Source organism: Anomalospiza imberbis, chromosome 4 (assembly GCF_031753505.1).
Source record: "Anomalospiza imberbis isolate Cuckoo-Finch-1a 21T00152 chromosome 4, ASM3175350v1, whole genome shotgun sequence".
Taxonomy (NCBI): domain Eukaryota; kingdom Metazoa; phylum Chordata; class Aves; order Passeriformes; family Viduidae; genus Anomalospiza; species Anomalospiza imberbis.
In genome coordinates, this window is record NC_089684.1 from 50,755,974 (window position 1) to 50,777,420 (window position 21,447).

General features: G+C 40.5%; 2 protein-coding genes across 3 annotated transcripts in view; one reads left to right on the forward strand and one right to left on the reverse strand.

The window, feature by feature from the left end:
• The window catches only part of LETM1 (leucine zipper and EF-hand containing transmembrane protein 1), a 29,196-nt gene extending 12,827 nt beyond the window's left edge, over positions 1 to 16,369 (reverse strand). The window contains exons 1-5 of one of the 2 annotated variants that reach the window (XM_068188497.1): positions 16,158 to 16,369; positions 11,957 to 12,014; positions 8,426 to 8,882; positions 3,338 to 3,481; positions 2,515 to 2,652 (exon numbers count right to left, since the gene is read on the reverse strand). In XM_068188497.1, coding sequence (XP_068044598.1) covers positions 2,515 to 2,652; positions 3,338 to 3,481; positions 8,426 to 8,882; positions 11,957 to 12,014; positions 16,158 to 16,236 — 876 coding nt within the window. In that variant the 5' untranslated portion in view covers positions 16,237 to 16,369. Of the gene's footprint in view, positions 1 to 2,514; positions 2,653 to 3,337; positions 3,482 to 8,425; positions 8,883 to 11,956; positions 12,015 to 15,520; positions 15,540 to 16,157 lie in introns of those variants that run through there. The other variant, XM_068188498.1, reaches the window with a different exon arrangement.
• A 798-nt stretch (positions 16,370 to 17,167) lies between these two features.
• Positions 17,168 to 21,447, forward strand: part of NSD2 (nuclear receptor binding SET domain protein 2) — a 95,689-nt gene continuing 91,409 nt past the window's right edge. Inside the window, exon 1 of the mRNA XM_068188490.1 lies at positions 17,168 to 17,345. The gene's annotated coding sequence lies outside the window, so the exon portion shown is untranslated. The remainder of the gene's footprint in view (positions 17,346 to 21,447) is intronic.

Genomic DNA, 21,447 nt, shown 5'->3' on the forward strand with positions numbered 1-21,447 from the left:
AGAAGTTCATCCAATGGCAAAAATTTTGTAATACTAGTGTCTCCATGAAACACAGATTAGGACACTTAACTACCTACTTCTCTCTACCACCACATTTGTTACAATACTCTTGCTTTCAATTCCTAGATGTTCTGCAACAGCTCAGTGCAAATGTTTTTGTACTTGAACCTATTCCAAAGTATAAAGCTCTGTTTGGGAGAGGACTCTGCATCCTTTGTGATGGCAGGTTCTATGTAACTGCTTATACAAATGCAAAATTAAGCTCTTCAGTGATGTGTTACCAATGACTTCCCAATCAATAAATCCAATTATTGGAAGCTGAACTAACAGTTCAAAGAAGTAGGAGAAAAACTCCCTAGTCTCATCAGGTCACAGTAAAGCATTATCACCTGTATAGATGGTGATTTTTTCTATTTTAACTATGCCACCAAAAGCTTATTAGTGACATCACTGCATCAAAAATCTACAGAACTTATAATGATGTACTCCCAGTCTTAACATCATCAGTCTAATCATAGATATAAAAAAAACTTTTCCCAATACCTCTACTTTTTTAAACTCCTGTAAAGAAAACATAAAACTAGGTGACATCAAGTACAGTTTGAAAACCTAACATTACCTGTACTGCCTGACTTATCATGCCTACCTGTTTACCAGCAAATTCAAATATTTTAGTGAACAGCTACTGAGTACAGGAAAAGGTAAAAAGCAGGAGACAAGATGGCCTTGAGCCCATTAACCTCCAGGATATTTTGTAGCAGAGAAACCATCTCCAAGAAAGAAAGGTCAAAGGCCTTGTTGTTCCACTTCACCAGTGCCTTCACCACATGAGCCAAAAATGGCACTTCAAAAACACAGGAAGTATTTTCTCCCTTGTTTAAAGATGAATTTTGACAGAGCCAAGCATGTGTTTCTTGAAAGTACAAACTGAAGCTTTCTAGTACATCACTAGCTACAAAGCTACAAATTCTGGAATTATACAGCAGACATATTAAGCCTGTAATCAATGGTTCTTACAGCATCAAATACTTCACCACAGAAACTGCTGTTAAAGAATAGCAAAAAGGTGAGAAACATTGAAGCTGCTTCTTGCTCTGACATTTATTATCTGGTACAGCAAAATGAGATCAATGAAGTTTGTCTCTGTGGCACAAATGAGAAATACAAAGCTGTAAGAAGCACACCCACACATATGAAATGCAGGGCTTGAAACTTCTTTTTTAGTCATCAGAGGAACTTGGGACTTCCTCCAGCAAATGTGGAGTGAAACATCATTTATTTCCATGAAAATTAACGGCCAAATGTAAATTCTCAGTAGCAGCTCTTCCAGAAGAAAATGAAATGTTCCGAACATGAAGCATGAGTGGGCAACTTCCCAGAGCCTGCAGGGCAGTGCCTCAGCCACTAACTGCTATAACTAACCACTTTCAGTGTTCTGCAGATTCAGAAGAACAGAAACAGATGACTGCAGAGAGGCTTCAAAGTACAAGGACTTTGCAAGAAGTTACTGACTGGCAAAATTTGCCACTATGATTATGTGAGGTGATCTACGTGGCACTATCAACATCATCTTATCACCCCACACTTTATACTTAGCTCTGACATGCAGGAAAATCTTAAGCTATCTGACAGGGCTTGTAAAGTTCATGTCTGAAACCCCTGGGCTTATGTGCCTTTTTCTGTGCAAACACACATTCTCTCCAAAGGAGGAGACCGCTGCCTTTCAACAAAGCACTTGGTGATGCTCTTGGCTCCACCTCTTATTCAACAGCCCCACAGTTAAGAGAAATCAGAGACAAGTGCTGTCCTGAGAAGACTTAAGAATGCAATTTTCATCTCTCCAAGGAGTACTTTACTCTCACCTACAGTTTAATGAAAGGAAATGCTGTGAAACCTAAAGGCCATTAATGTAGGAAGCAGATGTCTGACAATTAAGTCTCTCTGTCAGCAACTGAACTTAAATAGAAAAATTTTGCACAGCAATTACATTCTAGCTAAACCTCAGATTATACCACATTCTAGTCAGTATAGCAACTGTGTAGTTAAAAACTGTTTTACAGGTTTTTTTGCTTTACAAGTTAAGCAGAATTAAATTTTACAAAAAGAATTTACTTCTCCCCCCATTAAGTTTCAATCAGTTAATTAGGAAAGAAGTCCTCTCTCATACCCCATTCATACCCCATGTTGAAAAAAAAGAGGTCAAAACCCATGAGCAACCACTGAGCACACCATGTTTCATGTTAGAGTTAACTTATTAACAAATAACTGAACAAGAAACAAATGAGCAGAAATATAGTGCTTCTAGAATTCGAGAGCAAAAGCACCAGCTAGAACACCGAAGTTAGTAATAGGAAAACTTCATCACACTGAATAAAAGAAATTTATCCTAAAAAAATACTATATTCTGCTTCTTCAAGTTCAAAAAAATAAAGGTATGTGATGATAACCACAGACCAAAAAAACCCTAAGTTTTTTTAGTGGAGGAAGGGAAAACATATTTTCAAAATTTTTTACCTTTTGAAAGAATGTTGAAAAGTCTTTTGTAACATTTCCCTTGGCTGCTTTATTTTTTAAGGCCATCTCCTCAATGGTGTCTTGAAGGAATTTAGCCAATTCAAGCTTTACTCTCAATTCTTTCTTCAATCTTTCCTCCTGTTAAAAAAATATTTGTTTTTAAAAGTTCCTGCCAGAAACACATGGACTAAACATCACTTCTGCCCCCAGACAAGTTATGTGGAGTAATTCTGGGCTTCTGCTATAATACACACATTCCAAAGGGCAATTCACTCTTCCCAAAGATCCCGAAATCACACTGAACAAGCTGAAGAGCTTGTGTGCTCTGAAAGCCAAAACTTGTGGGACTTTTTTGGTGGGTTTTTACAAAGCTCTAACAATTCTGAGAAAACATAACTAGTAGAAGTAAAGTTTAAACTAAAAAAAGTGTAAGAAGCTATTTTAAATATTAAGTATACATATGAAAAACCTTGTATCAAGGTTTAAGACTACAAATGTTACAATGTCTATTTTAGCACAATGAGAAAAATAAAATAGCTTTATTTCTCCTTTGTAGGAGTCATAGAAAATGGAAATGAGTATAGCAGAAAAGACAAGAGAGGCTTTCAACCCTGCTAGCTTGGCACCTGCACATATAAAAACCAGGATGGCACTGGTTCATTATCATATGTTAAAAAGCAAGATCTTCAAAATAAGGAAGATAAAACCATTACCCCAATACTGAAAAAAAATCCAACGTTTTTAGATTTTTTCTAATTGTTTTACCAAGAAATTTCTAATTTTTTAAAAAATATCACAGGATTATAAATTCAGACCTGCTTACCTTTTTAGACTTTGTCTCAAATGTAGAGGGAAGCATATTAGGGAACAACTTCAGAGCTACTGGAAGTAAAAATTCCATAAATGGGACAACAAGAAAAACCAAGAAAGGGACCAGGCGAAAAAGATCAGCACATATTCGAAGAAACTGGAAGGAAAAAAAAAAATCAATAAGATAATATTTAAATACTTATTTTAAAAATACTTGATTTGATCATCTAATTGTCACTTAGGCTCACATATATATATATTCACTATGAAGAAATTTTAAAACAACACAATAAAAAGATGTGACAAAGTCCGTTTTTAGCATTTTTTTCCAAGCTGCTACATACTAGAGAGTGCTGGACTTTCCACCAGTTTTCAACACTATAGAAAGTATTTCAAAAGCCTCACTGTGTCTCAATAGGATTATTGAACAAGTATCTCATTTAAACCTCTTAAAAGCACCTGAAAACAGGAGGTGGTCATTTGTTGTCATTAAAGCTGCTTAACTTCTTTTATGCATCTTTATTTTTGCTCCACCACTTCTTACATGCATGAGCTACTATGGAATAAGTAATCAAGAATCAAATGAAAGATCCCTCCCCCTCTGCCTTATAACAATTGTAATGTACATTTAAATCCAGGGTAATGAGCCCAGCTTGGCAGATTTTTTTTTTTTTAAAACACTGCTTTTCCAGAGCAGTAATCCTCTGATGCAGGCAGTGTTCTTTACTGTCTTGAACTGCATGAAATAAATACCATCCTTGTCATTTCTGTACATACGTGTGTGTGTGTGTGTGTGTATATATATATATGTGTATGTGTATATGTATATAAATATATATATTAGGCTGTACAGTCTAGTATCAAATCTTTCAGTAATTGTTGAAAGCTTCATAACTCGCTTTTTATTGAGGAGTGAAGATCTTGCTTGACTCCACCTCCTTTTACAAAGGAAAAAACTGGTTGTTGGGAATCCCATCAGTTCCTAAATCAGAGGTACACTCTGGTACTCCACTGCCACAGCACTGTCGTTCCACATCAAGATTTGATGCACACAGCTCTGAGTGGCAAAAACTGGCAACACCAACGCTATTACAACAGGAAACCCATGCTGCCCACTCCAGCCCCTCCCCACAGTTCACGGCAATCAAGGGGAACTGCAGCAACAACCACACATGTCCTCAGGGCTGATTTGCTAGAATACAAAACCTGTAAAACTTCATTCAGAATTTTCTTACCATGAAACCAGCCAAAATCTTAAGCACTACTGTATGTGGAAGGCACAGGCTCTACAGATTCAAAGTCTGACATTTTAATTTGATTATAAAAAAATTCAGTTTCCCAGAAGGGATGCTTTGGTCCATTGTTTACAGGCTCAAGGATTTTTCCATTCATTCCAACAATAGAAGGCAAATGACTGCCATGGAGTTAAAAAACAAAAAAAGTAAGAAAGTTTGGAAGAAAATTTTAAAACTCAGATGAAAAGTACATTTTCCCTAAAAAAAAAAAAAAACCCTAAAAATTTTCTATAGAATACAGAGTTCCTATTTTCCAGTCTCTATTCTCATACAGTGAGTGCAAGTATTTCTACAAAATCCATATCCAAGGAAGCAGTTTTACCACTGGATTAAACCAACTTAATGCTAACCTGAGACAAGGTATAAGGAGCCAGGAAGGTGCACTGGCACTGATCCAGCTAAAACTGACCCATAAATACATACACAGACAAGGCAAAAAGGATCACTACAAACCAAGCAGGGGTGAGGTGTGTCGCTATAGGACACTAAATGAGTACACAGAAGTTTGGTAAGTTCAAAAAAGAAAAAGCCAATTTTATTTCAGACCTCGCAATAGATAGAATTTTAAAAGTGACAGTGGATTGGAGGATGAAATTGCTACCTCTCTAACTACACTGGTCAAACTAACAGTCCATTAATTCTCTCCTCCCACAAAGAAGAATGCAAAACAATCATTATTTACATGAACAGTGCATGAGAACTCTAGCAGAAATATGTAAACATCAGAAGGTATAGAAAACTTTCTTTTAAAAGAACTTGAAAACTTTCAAAAGAACTATAAAATAAAACACTTTTAAAAATCAGGGCAACAGAGGTGGGAAAACTTGATTTAAACACCAAGCTTTTCACAGCAGCACTGTCCTGGATCAGCTTACACAAATCATGGAACTGCACCCTCGGCTAACTCAAGGAAAACAGCTTTATGCAGGAACCTAATACAATGGTGTGCGATTACACACACAGCATTTGGCAGCACAGCACGAGAACCTTGTGACTACCCTGTATCTGCTGCTACAGCTGGGTATTCCACTCTTCCCTCCTCTGCAGGGAAGAGTTTGTAAAGCTGGTGGACTTGCCACAAACTACCTCGTGTTTGCCACCTCACTGTCATGTCTTGAACCACCCTGCTGCAGGAGCCAGCACTAGAGCAGTTAGTTTTTTTTAAAGTCAGTATCATGTTTTACTTCTTCCTGCCTTCTCTCTTAAGTGTAGATATGTGACCCTGCTGAATCCAAACCCTGCCAGCAGCTGTAGGAGCAGAATTTTGGAATTGACTTTTAGTTTACACAAGCAATAGGTCCCTTTGCATGAGACATGCTGCAATTGCTTGTTCGTGTGGTTAAATTACTGGATATCTTTCCATTATTGCCTCCAAAGAGGAAGGAAAGGGCAGGCAGAAATAACTCATTTGTCAGTCTGCATGAAGATAAGATTTCTCTAGGACTGTCAGCTCATGTGCAGCTTAATACTTTTAAAGCAGTATATACATCAATTTTTATTTTCTATTTTTTGAAGTTCAGGAGGCAATCCACCATCAGAATGTTAAGACTTCTTTAAACCAGTCAGTATATTACAATTTAAGGTTGAACCGGTAAAAAAATGAGCTGTGTTGAAACAAACTTTAACTAAGGTTTAAAAAACCCCAAAAGGGTTTTTTTTTCAGCTGCAGCCTGGTTTGTTTTTCAGCAACCCCAGGTTCTGAGCCTACCATGCCCTCAACTCCAGAGACATAATGTCATCTTCCTCCAAATACAGAAAACACAAAATCTAGATTGAGAAACTAGTATTACTGTAGTTATTAAAACTATTTTCTCTATATCTCCTACACTGGATTTGCATGCATATAAACACATACATACATCATTAGATAAGAGACAGGCTACACCAATGTAAACATTAATTTATATCTGCAAACAGATATAAATTTCATTTAAAAAGAGAATTAATACTGAAAATGAACATCTGCACAAAAAAAAATCTAGGAAGGCCAAATGCTTAGCCTTCCTACTTAAACATGAGCAAGACAGCTCTATCATCACAGGATAACAAAATCAAAAAGTAATCTAATGAATAAATCCATCAATTGATGGAATATTACTGCTGTTTATATAATTTCTCAGAAGTATGGCTCAGTAAACATGAAAGAGGCAGGAAAATCAATGGTTCCAATCTTCCCCCTGGAGAATTTCCCATTCTGTTTTAAACCATGAATTAATCTGTCTTGCTTGGCTTTCCAAGTTCCCCAGTGCTCTCAATAAACCAGCACAAGCCAGAAGTGCTACTTCAAGAAGTCCTGCAGTCCTCACCTTCCCCTATCCTCAGTTACCCTTTCTGGTACTACATAATCCCCTCTCACGTCAGCACAGACTGTTTTATTTATTGCTGAGGCCCGTCTCAGCTGCCAAGCATTCTCTTGTAGCAGCCAAGGAAGATGGCAAAAACTAAAGGAGCCTGAAGATGCTGAGACCATCAAGCAGAGGAGTCTGATAGGAAACCACACCCACCCAGAGACAGAAACTGCTACACGTGCCTGTTACAATTTTTGTTACTTGTCTAACCTTGTGAATTTAGGAAGAATTTTCATACTGCATTTAAGACGTGATGGGTCATGGATTTTAATTACACACCGAATTGTTCAAATGTGACCAACTTTTATCAGGAAATTATAAAAACAATGAGCAGATACTTGTATTTTTGATCATTTACTGGAAGTTTTGAGGGCAGAGATGTGAACTCAGCAAATTGTGTGTGCAGGTGTACAAACTACAGAGAGCCACACAGCCCACAGGCAGCACTGTGCACTCCTGCCCCAGAGCACACACACCTTCTGCTCTCCAGCTCTTCTAGAATATCTTCCCAGCAACAGCTGAAATACTTCTTTTTTATAAAGGCAGAAAGACAGACTTGAATTTTTAATCTCTATAAACTGCTTAAACAGCTTGTCCTTAAAAACAGTAAAATGAGAACTGCCAAATCAACATGTTTGATATTTTGCCAACGAACTGAAGTTGAATATCAATGCATTCTTTACCAAAAAAATTAACTATGCCAGCTTATCTTTTCATATATGAACTCACACCTAATGTATCTAAATACCCAAATAACTTTCAATTCTAATTAAATATGCCTATTTCATCCAAAACCTGAAATTACTATTAAAATACATATATATTATCCAAATTTGAAAGCACTCACATTTTGCACTCCAGATTTCATTTCCCTTTTCTTTAAAATTATCAGCTGCATTTTTAGTTTCATAAATGTAAGCAACATGCCATAAATAAAGGAAATATATCTGGGATAAAATTATTTCAGATATATTCATAACTGAGATAGTACATCGTCAATCATGCATTTCAGCCTGCAGCTTTTATCCCATTCAAAAGAATCCCATTAAGCAACAAATGGGAACTGAACTGGCACAGACACAACCTTTACTAGCAGTGTTTATTAGCAGTGTTTCCCACTATTTTTCCAGCTGGAGTGAAAAAGGAGAGAAAATGACTGTATATGGCAAATGGCTGGGAACTTGAGAACAAACCCCAATTACTGCCCATGTGACAAAACAGAAGAATCCTCTGCTGTTCCAACAAGAAAATAACAAATATATCTTCAATAATGGGAAACACAGGAAAAAAGTTCTGGGGTAATACCCAAAAATTTTAGCGTCCACATAGTGAGGAGGAAGGAAACACACCGAGGAATTTTAAATCTAGGAACAGAAGACAGCAGAAACAACTAACTCAGTTCTAATAAAACAGAGCAATCACAGAGGACACCAGAGGAAATTGGTCTCTACTCAGTACCTGTCTCCGTTCCCGACGAGACAAAGTGTTTCCGTGCAGGATTCTCCAGAGCATCCTCGCAGCTATTTTTGTGTCAATCCACAGCAATCGAAACCCGTGGTAATAGTGCTTCAGTTCATCCACAATCCTCTGCCCAATAGATTTTTTTACAACTTCCACTTCTGTTGGACTATATACAGGACCTCCTTCTTCCAGCTTCTTGTTTTTGTCCTTTAAGGACTTGAGTGACTTTTCAACTATGGAGTCATCTTGAAGGGGACGTGAAGAATGCCACCACCTAACTGGAAGATACTGAGGACCTAAAACACCCACGGTTGCTAGTGGCGTCCATGAGCCAGAAGAGCTCGTAAGAGTGAAGTGTATTTGCTCAGATCCTTTAGTCCAACAACAATAGTGAGCCTTTTTGGAGTAGGCGTAAACAGGAGGGACACTAGTGCAATATCTAAAGTGTACAGTCCTTCAAAAGAAAAAAGCATTCAAGAATTAGCACAGCTATTTCTATATTCATATTTGCACAGATATATATATTTATGTATTTATAAACCACACAATTTGAGAAATATCAACTGCATATTTAAGGGGGAAAATACTTTTTGATTATTAAAACCAAGTCTACATAAAAAGAACATTTGGCTTTACTTTATGACTAAAAAAAAAAAAATTAACCTGCAGGGAATTTTCCATTATACGACTTTGAAAAGGTAGTTTATTTTACTCCAATTAAATAAAGAGCAGCCACCACACGTGCTTTCCATTTAGAAAGCTACACTTAAAAACTAATATGTAAATTCATAAGTAACATGAAGTCTCTTCTATTACTTCTCCTGGTTGTGCAAAACACTCAAGACAAAAAAAAAAAAAGTGAGTTGTATACTTGGGATAGGTGCTGAGTCAGAATTAGTACCAGAGGAATCCAATTTCATTAGAGTTGCTCTCTCACTATCTCCATGCATCCAGTTTTCCTCATTCAGCAGAACCTTTTGTAAAAATTTCCATCATGGTACTGAGCTGAGACAGAGAACCAACACTCTACTACCTTGTTCAGAACTTTGTTCTTTTCTATAATTAAATGTAAACTGAAGTTAGCAGGGAAGCACTGCTCAAACACCACTAACACTCCTTATATACACTGAAGAACCACTTGTTACATGCAAGTAGGATTGTACATGCTTTTAATAAAAGATGGGACAAAAATAAAACAGTAGATAAAATATTTCATATAAATGAGTTCCATTAGTGTCCCTCAAACTGAAATACAAGTAAGACATCTACAGGACAGAACTGACTGAGGTGTTTTCTTCATGGAGCCAGTGTACTACCAAAACAAAATCAGAATGTGTTTTTGTCTTCAGTCAATGAACAGAAAATAGGTGCAAGTGGCTTTACAGGTCTTAGTAACGTTTTAAGGAAAAAAAGGTTTATCATACACTTAAAAGTGCTAGCCCCACTCACTCAATTTGCAGACAAAAACACTTTTCAAATTTAATTTTTACATGCTCACATGAGTTTTAATTTAATTGAATGGTTCTGTCTACCCAATGTTATTCAAACAGAGCTTTGTACAAAAAAAAAAAAGAGGAAGTTATTACTTTTTAAAGACACACTATTTTCTAGTTTAAACTGAAGTTTTAGCATCTGACCATTCAGTGGTCAGAAAACTGCTGGAATACCATTACACAAAACAGTTTCTTGGCTAGCTAGAAAACTACACTTCTGCACAGATATTAACTAATAAGAATTACAGTTTTATTACTTTATGAAAATAAATTACATATTCAAAACCAGATTAAAACACCTGCATAAATCAATCCACCCTGACTCCAAGGCATTTCCCAAAAGCAGAGCTCCAGGTCTACAAGCCAAGTTCCACCTACATACATTGACACTCTTCTGCATGCAGAGAGGAAGAAAGCCCTGACAGCAGAACTGGTCTATAGGGAAAAAAAATATTGCAAGAAATGTGCCTCCCCAAACACACTTTCATAAGAGGGATGTCAGACACACAACTCCTATCCCACCTGTCCTCAGTACTTATCACTAGAGTCCCCTGCATTCAGATCTGTGTCACGTGGAGTGTGGGCATTAGTGTGTTATATTTTAAGCTGCAACATTATATTAATAGCAGCTTTGGTTAGGAAAAAAAAAAAAAACAACACAAAAAAACCCCAAACCAAAACAAACCAAAAACTCCACCCCAAATCTTCTCAATAGAGTAAGATTTTTTGTCCCAATATTCTGCTGCTCATTTCATCACAGAATCATAGAATGGTTTGGGTTGGAAGGGACCTAAAGACCACACAGTCCTTTCACTACACCAGGTTGCTCAGAACCCTATGAGCCCTATCCAGCCTGGCCTTGAACACTTCCAGGGATGGAGCATCCACAAATTCTCTGGGCAACCTGTTTCAGTGCCTCACCAGCACAGAGCAAAGAGTTTCTTCCTTATATCTAATCTAAACCTGCTTTCTTCCATTTTAAAGTTATTCCCCCTTGCCTTGTCACTCCATTCCATTGACTAAAGTCCCTCTTCAGCTCCGTTGGAACCCCCTTAGGTACTGGAAGGTGTTGGAAGGCTTCTCTGGAGCCTTCTCCATGCTGAGAACCCCAACTTTCTCAGTCTGTCTTCACAGGAGAGGTGCTCTAGCCTAACAGGTTTAAAACCATAATTTTCCAGCTTCCCAAAAGAGGTCTTATACACTAGCATACTAAAAATAGATATTTGAAAAGGTTTTACGTATTTAAAAAAAATTAATCATCATTAATTCTACAGCAAGTGAAATGCAACTAACATGTCTAAAAAAGAATTGGTTTGCTTTGTATTAGAGGGTTGTGTCTAGAGACACATCCTTATGTTAAAATGAAAACTCAGAAAATGAAAGAATAGTCCCTGTATCCTGTGCAGTTAGTTTATAAATGAACTACAGAACCCATATTTTAACATTACAAAGAAAGGTGTCAGGAAATTCTTATTTACAAGTATGCCTTGTGAGCCAAGTCAGGAACAGAGAATGGATTCTGCCAACATTCAGCTCCTTCAGCTCCATAAGGACACACAACAGTTGGATTTGTTTTCAGAAGAGGACACCATCACCCAAGGCTGCAACATACAATAAACTCCTTTCTTTGGTTTAACAGAGATCCCACTCAGATGCTCTACACTCTTATCTGTCAACTGTGATTTTCAACTAGCTGCAACTGAATGTTTCCTCCATGGATCTCCATGGAGAACGTATGCAAGAAGCTCATCAGATCCTGTTATGACACCTGGAATCACCCAAGATAGACATTAACATTCTACTGCTTTCACAACAGAAGTGAAACAAAAAGGGAGGAAGTGGGCAAAAAGGGGAAGATTTCACTTTCTTTCTCCCACACACAACCAATCAGGTGAAGCAAGTAATACTCAAACTTCCTTTAATCTGTCATTAACACAAGCTGGAGCTAACATTTTAGCACTTTGTCTAGATTTAAATCTACATGCTATGACAGTATACTAACTGAGAGTTCAGAAAAATGTTCATATTTACTCACATTTTGTTTGCCAGCCTCAGGGATGTACAGCTAAGACACGCACGATCTCCCAGGTTAACTAGAAAAATACCAATAATTAGCACCAATTCTGAAATTCAGAAGGACATTTATACATGTAGTGAACTGCACACAAATACATGAGGGAGAAGATTGATCTTTACATAGAAATAGCTACTTCTGAATGCACAGAAAAGACGTTGCTTAACACGCAGAGTTGAACTCTGTGGATGTGAGGTTGGTTTGCTCTTGTTCAACTGTCTGAAGACCGGTTTCCAAGTCCCTCAGGCAATAAACTATATTGCACAGTTAATTCACTGAAAGCAAATGTAATTTTTAACAGCTCTATGACAACATAGTATCAGATGATCCAAATGGAGCCCCTGCCAAGTGTTTAGGATTAAAATGGCTTTTTGTTTTGTTTTAAGCAAAACAAATAAAACACAAGCAGGAACCTAAAGAGACTTCACTAGAGAGGTGGAACCACAACACTGTTTCAATACATTGCTGCCCATTTTGATTAGCACCTGGTAAAAATAGCTCTACCCCATGATCTCTCTGCAAAGGATACAAATTGTCTTGAAGGGAGGGGGTGAGAGCCTGACCCAAAGCATATGAAAAGTTAACAGAAAACACTGTATCCATCAACATTAATTTTACTTGAAACACTATCTCAGAATCAAGCCTAATAAAGTCCAAAAGTACGGCTGACACCCATATACCAGCACCCTCTATCCAAGTATTCAGACAAACAGCATCCATTCTGGAAACAGATTGAGAAGATCATCAAATCATAAATCATCTAAGTCACATGCTTCAGTAAAGGGCCATGTCTGAAAGTATTCCAAACACAGAAAAAGCATACACAACATAAAATGCTACCAATCTACAATCACTAAAAGTCATCCCTGATCCCGCTAGAAAGGAATTCATTTTCCTATAGCAACTTAAAAAAATAAATCTTGCATTAACACCTTGCTACAGTAACTCAATAGGTAGCTACTGCCAAGAGCAAAAAGACTTCTGGACAGATCACAAAAAAATCACACAAGCAAGCAAGATTTCAAACATGTTGCCTCTTATTGGCCAATCTTTTCAGAATTCGCTGTAACCAAAATAAAATTGGAAGGCTGGACAGAGTAGGCATACTGTGGTTTGTTTCTCCCATCTGGAACCTACCATTTCTGGTCAATCCTAAGAGACAGCAGGATACAAAGGTCATTTGAGTGGTCCATGGTACCCTTTCCCACCACCAAAACCAAGATATGGCTATGACAGAACCTAAAGTAGACACCTGTACGAGACACATGTGTCTCCTATATGACACAGGTGAGAAAACACAGTATCCAATGCTGATGACCAAAAGCCCTCCCCAACAAAATACCCTGATTATTAGGGGAAAATAGAGGCTGCCAAAATCAGATGGGACAATCGGAAGGTAGAGAAGATAAGTTAACTTATCTGAGGAAAATCTTGATAATCAAGTGATGTCCCATGCTAAGTAGACTCTGAAGAAATTACAACAAAAGCTATGGCATTATGAAGTCAAAGGATTTGCCAGTGTCAAGTTGTATCAAACTCTAGCACTCACTGCCATGGCAAGTAGAGCCAGGGAAAAACTGTCTCTGGCTCAAAAAGCAAGTCCTGAGAATCTGTGAAGGCACTGTGATACTCTCCAATATTTACAGAAAGAACAGTAACTAAATTACTTAACCCAAGAGGCCATGCTAGGACATCCCTGACCTCAAGGAGCAGCTGATTAAAGCAGAGAAGTACTCAGTGTCTGGAGGGATAAGTCACAGCACAGTAATCTGTCTCACCGGAGTGCCAGGAAGCCCACAAAGCCTTATGTGCTTAAAGCAAAGATCCTACTAGGAGAGCACATTGCCTGCTATGGACAGTGCCCCTAGAACTAGGAGGGATGATCTGGAACTCAAAACTGGCTTGGAGTTTCTTAGATAAAACTCCATAGCACCAAGGCACTTTCACTTCACTTACCTTCTTTCCAACCAGGCTCCTTAAATGTTAAGGAAGGGGTCAAAGAACAAAATTCCAAGGTTACCATAAGAAAACATGCTAAGCTCATTGTTGTACAGCACATTCAGTGTGTGAACGGGCTAACAGAAAATGTTAATTCCAACTTTGCCCGTTCTGACAAGAGCTCTTCAGGTTTTGAAGTGTCTCTTACAACCATGTACCTAGGAGTAAACCAGCCCTGAAATATAAGATACACTTCCTTCAAAAAGGGGCAAAGTCCATAACCCTTGCTTCTGGGGTAATACAGACATCCAAAAGCATCTGAACAAGGTGAATGTTGCTTAACCATACTCAACACTGCTCATTTAAGAAACCTGTATTGGCTTAGTAAGAAAGAAGGGCAGTAGTGCTAGAGAAGCTGTATGTTAACATATTCCTCATGGAAAAGTAGTCATGGGAAACTTTATACTTGAATTTAATGAAGCATCAAACCCAAAGTTTTTAATGTAGAATAGTCATACTGTTACTATATTTAGAATTTTTAAAAATAAAATGCTATCATGAACTAAGTCTCTAGAGAAGTGTAAGCTTGCCGTACTTAACAGTCTGATCTTCACAGGAATAACATTTAGGATTCTTAGAAGCACTTAGCTTTTACTTAATCTTAGACTACTTACACGTAAATCAAAGAAGATGAGCTAAGTAAAGCAAAACAATACAGAAAAAAAATACAACATACAAGAATGTGTTAATAATAGATTAACACCCCAAATAAAAGTATTGGTTGTATCATAACCACAGTGCACCACAGCACACTAATTATTTGATTCTATCACAGCATTTCAGCTTAGGTTGTCTAAGATTTATAACAACCAAAACTGCAGCGATCATTAGCAGTACTTTTTATGCTATGCCACAAGAATAATAAAAGCTCCCATCTAATTTCAAGGCACATGGATGTGCTTTTTCCCCATTTTAAACAAATGGGGTTAGGATACCCCAGTTTTTGTTCAGGACACTGCCCAGGCTTAACCTAAATAAATGACTCTGCAACAGTAGCTCACAAAACCCATCAGTTAGAGGAAGACACCACACTTGAGTGACTATTGGTAACCAAGAGGACAGCTGTTCTTTGCAATGAACAAGCATCCCTACAGCTCATCAGGTCTGCCTGGATGTGAGCGTGCAGCTGCCCTGCTCTCAGTGACAGCACTTCCACGACAAGCCGAGGCTCTGTGTCAGAGACAGGGAATTCCTCCCTCACCCCCTGCCATTCCAGCTCAGGGCTCTGTGTCAGGGACAGGCAATTCCTCCCTCACCCCCTGCCATTCCAGCTCAGGGCCCTGTGTCAGGGACAGGCAATTCCTCCCTCACCCCCTGCCATTCCAGCTCAGGTCTCTGTGTCAGGGACAAGCAATTCCTCCCTCACCCCCTGCCATTCCAGCTCAGGGCTCTGTGTCAGGGACAGGCAATTCCTCCCTCACCCCCTGCCATTCCAGCTCAGGTCTCTGTGTCAGGGACAAGCAATTCCTCCCTCACCCCCTGCCATTCCAGCTCAGGATGTAAAGAGCAGCCACAGGCCTCGTGTACCTCACAAGTTATCAGTTGTTTCATACCACAAAGCTTCACCAACCAGAAATATTTAAACTGCCCAATTATCTTCATTATTAACCATTATCACACGATGCGCTTCCTTTTTATTTTCCCAAGTTTTCAAAGCCACTTGGAAAAAGGCAAATTCATGTTTCATCCCTAACACAGGCTAAGAAAACATCCCTTGAGCTTTCATAAAGAGAATAAGCACATGACTAGTGACAACCCCACTTCACACCCAAGCCACGCCGAGAGCAAGGCAGGCAGGACCGAGACGTAGTAACGCGTTCCTGCACTTTAACAAAAAGCACGTGTTCTTCCGTCCCCCAGCCAGCCGGCATTCAGGAGACACGCGTGTCCCACTGCCCTTAGGGTAAATCATCCCCTCCAACCACGCTGCCGCGGAAGCACATGCGAAGAGGCCGCAGCAGCCGCCGAGCGTGGGCCGGGCCGGGAGCAGCGCCAGACCCGGCAGACAGAGCGGCGGGGACTCGGCCGCGGCCTTTCCCTCCCGCAGCGGCCTCTCCGCCCACGCCCGGAGCCCCCAGCCGCCTCCGGCCGCTCTCCCTCCCTGTCGCCCTCCCGGCCAGGCCCGGCGGGCCGCAGCCGGCGGGCGGCCCGCGGGGAGCCTCACCGGGCTGTGGCGGACGGCGCAGCGCTCGGGGCAGGCGGCCGGCGCGCCGCCCGCAGCTCTGCAGCAGCATGGACGCCATAGCGGCGCTCGGTGGGCCGGCGGGCGGCTCCGGCCCCGCTCCTGTCCCGCCGCCCGGGCCGCGGTGATCCCCAGACGCCCAGCAGCGCCCGGGAGCCGCGTTCGCCCGGCACCGCCCCGCGGCGCCGGGCACGTCGGGAGCCGTAGTCCGGGAGCGCACGGTGAGAGCGGGGGTGGCGCCGGGCGGCGGGGATGGCGTCACCGAGGGGCGGGCGCGGCTGCGGCCCTTCCCCACAGCCGCCCGAGGGGAGCGGCAGGAGCTGCGATGGGCACTGGGGGCTGTCCTTGGGCTGGGGTTTCTGTCTCCGAGCGTGGCTCGCTTGCAGCCCACGGTCCCCGCCCCGCCGGGAAGGCCACAGGCCGTGCCAGCTGCGAAGGGCAGGCGCCGGTGCTTCACGGAGCCGCCCAGAGCGCCGTGGCCACACGTAACCACGGCGCAAAGTACAGCGCTCCAGCAGCGCACGGCTTTCCTCTTTGGCAGAGGCGGGATCGGATGGTGCCCAGAGGTCCCTTCCAGCCTTGACGACCCTGTGATCCTGCGGTGGGTGCGGCCGTGCTCCCGCACGCCAAGGTTGGCGGCAGGCGTTCTGCTGCACGCACGTGTTTGCTTGTGGATCTCGGGATGTGACAGAAAAAATGGCTTTCTGGTGGAGCTGTGATGGTTTTGATAGGAAATAGCACACAAATCGGTCGTTTGTTAGATGTGCCACACTAGTGCTGGTTAATAGTCGGACTACAAGCAGCATGATATTCTTCACATGCTAGTAGAGTCCTGGCCAGAAGTAGGATCGCTTATAAAATATTTCAGCACTCAGTTACTACAGTATTATGTGGTACTTCCTTTATTTTTAACTGTATTGACAGGTGCAGTGACTAACGAGAATCAAACTGCAGAAATTATAATTTAATCTGAGAACAGTGACGTTTTACAAACTGCGTACGTGAGGTTTGGGTGTTAATGCCTTCCTTGTTCCAGAAGAAAATGGGGGGAAAACTGCTGGGAGTGTCTGTGGACAAGATGGCTGCCAGCCCTGCCAACAAGATGGCCGCCCCAAGGCCAGGGCTGCGGGGACCAGGGAGCTGTGGGATCAGACCTCTCCTGCCTCACAGGTAACTCACAACACCAGGCGCTTGGTCACCTCTCCACCTGCCTCAACCCCAAGGAAAACACATGTTACTTAACCTTATATATACAAGGGGTAGCAGAAGCGTTCAGGTTTGACCCAAAACGTGACTGAAAACAGTGTCTCATAGCAATAAAAAGCAAGTGAGTTTGCAGTTTATCTCTTCATGCTTAGGACTAGGCAAGTGCAGAAAATTAGTTGGTAATTTTATGGAGATCTTTTTTGTATTTAAAGAAGATGCTTAGGGTTTCTCCAAAGCACAAAAAATTTTAGATGAAATTTATATTACTTATATTTTAAATTCAGAAGTATTCGTGAAGATGGAATACGCAATTGTCTGAATATTAAAAAAAATCACAACACTTTTCTCACTATGGCTATAGAAATGCTAGTGTTGTTTACATTTAGTGATAATTAACAAATTAATGGGTATTACTATTTATATACTTATTAGAGCTGCTTTTAAAATGTTAGGCTCCCAAATGCACTGCAAGATTTTTAGCCAGCTGTGTTTGTTTTACAAGTATTTAAATATGTACTGCATTTAAATGGTTAAAATTATTTAAAATGTGTAACTTGGCAATAGTGCTTTACATTAATGGCATGAAAAAACCAACCAAACAACATCTTCCCAATCTACACATCTCTCTCTAGACTGCGTTTGTATCTTTCTCTTGTTATTCTTTTTTTCTTTCTGGTTGGCTGATAACAAAACCAAATGAAATGGGGCAACTAATGGCAGTTCCTCTAACAAAGCTGCTTAATTATGTAGAAACATTATATGAAGCCTATACAAGAAGAATAATATGCTCTGAAGTCATTAAACTATTGACAAGAGGTTTCAGACAGCAAACAGATGATTACAGAGGTCTCAATACATTTATGCAGACAAGTAACCAGCCTTTCAATAGTTTCATTAAATTCATTAGTATTCAGGGTGGCAGACAATGTAGATGCATGGGTCTTTTCAGAGCTGAATTCGTTATGTTTTTGTACAGTCTTTTGTTCCAGATTTGTTTATACCTGGAAGTTACAGGGTTTGCTACTGTATATGAAAAGGATTGATTCTACACTCTGTGAAAATTTCCCAAATAGATACAGTTTAAAAATACTAATTGATTGTGTTCATTTACCAAGCATTGCGAAGTAATGCTTAAGAAAAGACTAAGAATTAAAAAATTTCAAGTATTTGTACAAATTGCTCCTACAGGAAAATGCTGTGTGACTGTAGGTGGCACATAAGCCTTCCACAGAAGTCAGTTTTTGCCCCTGAACTCACAGAGAAAACACTTATCCCCAGAATAAAACACGATACCATATAGTGACTAGGGTTTTGGGATTTTGTAAAAGAAAAAAATCAACTGCTACATAGCCATTTTAGACCTGGTTCTTAAAGCAACCATGTTGTCTGGAAAAGTCGTCAGCCATCTTGCTGAAAAATCTGTTTTCCAGCAGGAATAGGATGAGAGAGACTAAAAGGAAGAAACACAAAGCCTTCTTTCTAGATGGATATAATAGGGATCTGAGAATCATTAAAATAAATGTAATATTTGAACAAGACTAAGATTACTATTTCACATTAAATATATTTTTCCCCTGGATATTAAATAGAAGCAAAAGCAAGGTAGGAGTTGACTAAACCAATTCAAAACAACCTCCAAATAGAAGGAAATTTTGATGGTTGTTGTAGGATGTGTGAATACCGAAATACGTATTTTATTGCTGTCTGAGCAGAGCCCAGTGGTACCACAAAGCCAGGACTGTTTCACCTGTCTGAAAGAGGTATGGTGCATAAGACCTAGAAAAGCACAGAGCAGCCCTAGGGCTCTGCATTGCTTGCACAGATATGACAAAGGAGCAGATGAATCTATAATTCTTATTGAGGAAGTTTAGAAATCGATCTAGAAATTAGGGGACAAATGTTTATATGAACAAGGAGGAGAACTGTAAGTTTGTCACCTCCCCTGAAGACACGGCCCAAGAAGCTCTCCTAGATCCTGTTGATGTTTTTGAGGATTGATAGCAGCTCCCCGCATTCCCAGCTTGAGGTGCCCTGTAGCTTGTGACAGTGGCTGTGTGACAGTACCAAATCTGTGACACTCGTGCCAGAGACACAGACACGGCCTCGGTTCCCCAGTACGCCCTGAGGACAAACGGAGCTGGCAGGAAGGGCCTGGGAGATGGGATTCCGGACATGGAGGGGGAGGGGGTGCAGTGTTTGATGCTCTGGGCTCTAAGTGGGAGGAGGTGGGGGCGTAATTAACATCTGATGAGCTGGGAGTTACCTTTGCCATTTCACTGCTGCAACATCGTGTTTGTGTACACAGTGTGACTCAATAAGCTACGTATCAGTACAGGTCTGGTCCATAGCCAGTCCCTAAGAGCAGAATTATGCTTTTAGGCTGTAGAATCTGTTTCCATGGCAACCCCCAGGTTGTCTGCTTGAATAGGTTTAACAAAAAGGGATTAACCTCATCTTTATTCACCAGTGTTCAGCGTAAATGTGAAGAAAGGGGGGAAAAAAGACATTACTGTGCAGCAAGTTGCATTAAGTTTCTACTCCAGGGAGAAAGCCAACAGGTTATTAGCAGTTAAAAAAAAAATACTTCCATTCATTGTCAGGGATTTTTAGGAGAGATTCATGGGACACTGAAGCCTGTTGCTCTGTCAATGTTACACCCAAAGGTAAAAGTTCAAGTAGTGGCTGGATTACAGATTTGCTGTATGTACCTCCAGGTCACAAGTTCACTTCTGTCTGTAAATATGCCAAAAATAAGCAGCACTGGCTACACATTAGCACAGAAACAGGCTGCCCTGGGTGCCTATTCAAACACTGCCCTGAAAAACCACACAGAGTGCCTGGATGGCAATAACGTGCTGCAAACAGTCATTCCCCATCCAAGGATAATTAACTACCTGCTCAAATTCAAGTCAAAAAGTGGTATTTTAAAAGATTGCATAGGCTTGCCCCAAATTAGCAGCACAAAATGCCAAACAAATAACATATTAGGTTGTTATTAGTTGAATTTGGCATGCAGGTGGGCAAGAGCACAGCTAGGGGAGCAGAAACAGGTAATTTTGAAAATCTTTCCAAATTGAGGGAAAAGCATTTGTAGTTCAGCATGAAAACCACCGAGGTTCTCCCTTTTCCCAGCAGATGGAGCTTATGTGAAACAGGAGAAGCTGCACAAAGAGAGATTGAGGCACTGGAGGAACACATGGGGAGAAAGCCACAAGGTTCTGGCCAAGGCAGGATCAAGCAGAGGGCGGGCAGGCAGTGTTCAGGCTATGTGCACAACCAAAAAAAAGGTGAATGTAGCTATAAAAAGCAAAATTATTTAGACTTTGAGAACTGCAGAGAGAGGGAAAAAAGGAGTCTCTAGTGTTACAAACACACCTGTTCCAGCTGATATGAGAAAGACTCAGAGTTTGCTGCAAAATCATCAGTGCTGTATTTAAGTAACCTGTTGTGCCTCCAAGTGAATCAGTTTGATTTTATGAATGACAGGCTTTAAAACTGCATTTAGAGTTATTCTTGGTCTCCAGGACTTTTTAGGCTGTAGGGTTTGCAAGTTCCTGTCTGTAATCAGAAATGCAGAAAGCCAACAATCTTATGTCATTATCTGCTTCTCAGAGTTAGGTCTCTAAGAAAACACGAAATGTTGTGTTACAGTCAATAAAAGCCCTAAATCTGCCACCACTGCTGTTATGCACCCATCAAGAAGCAAGATAGGAAATGCATGTGACCGGGGAGGCTCTCTTCCACCCCATCCCAGATTTTGTAGAGCTGTTCCTGCACTTCTTGCATAACACAAAATTCTTGGTGAAGTCAAGCTGTGTTATAGGAGTACTGGAAAGACAGGAGGTTCCTGCAAAAGATACCTTTCAGTTTGTGTCCATTAAAGAAACAGCAAAAGGTTAGCACACCATTTTAGGAGAATTTTTACCTTTGTATTCTAAAAAGGAGAAGAATGTGCTACTTCCAAGAGCCATTTTAATGGCAGCAATGTAACTTTCTTTAGCAATTTTGCAAGGCTGAGGCTCTTTATGGTAAGTACTGGTTTGGAGGGGAGCAGGTTACAGCCAGC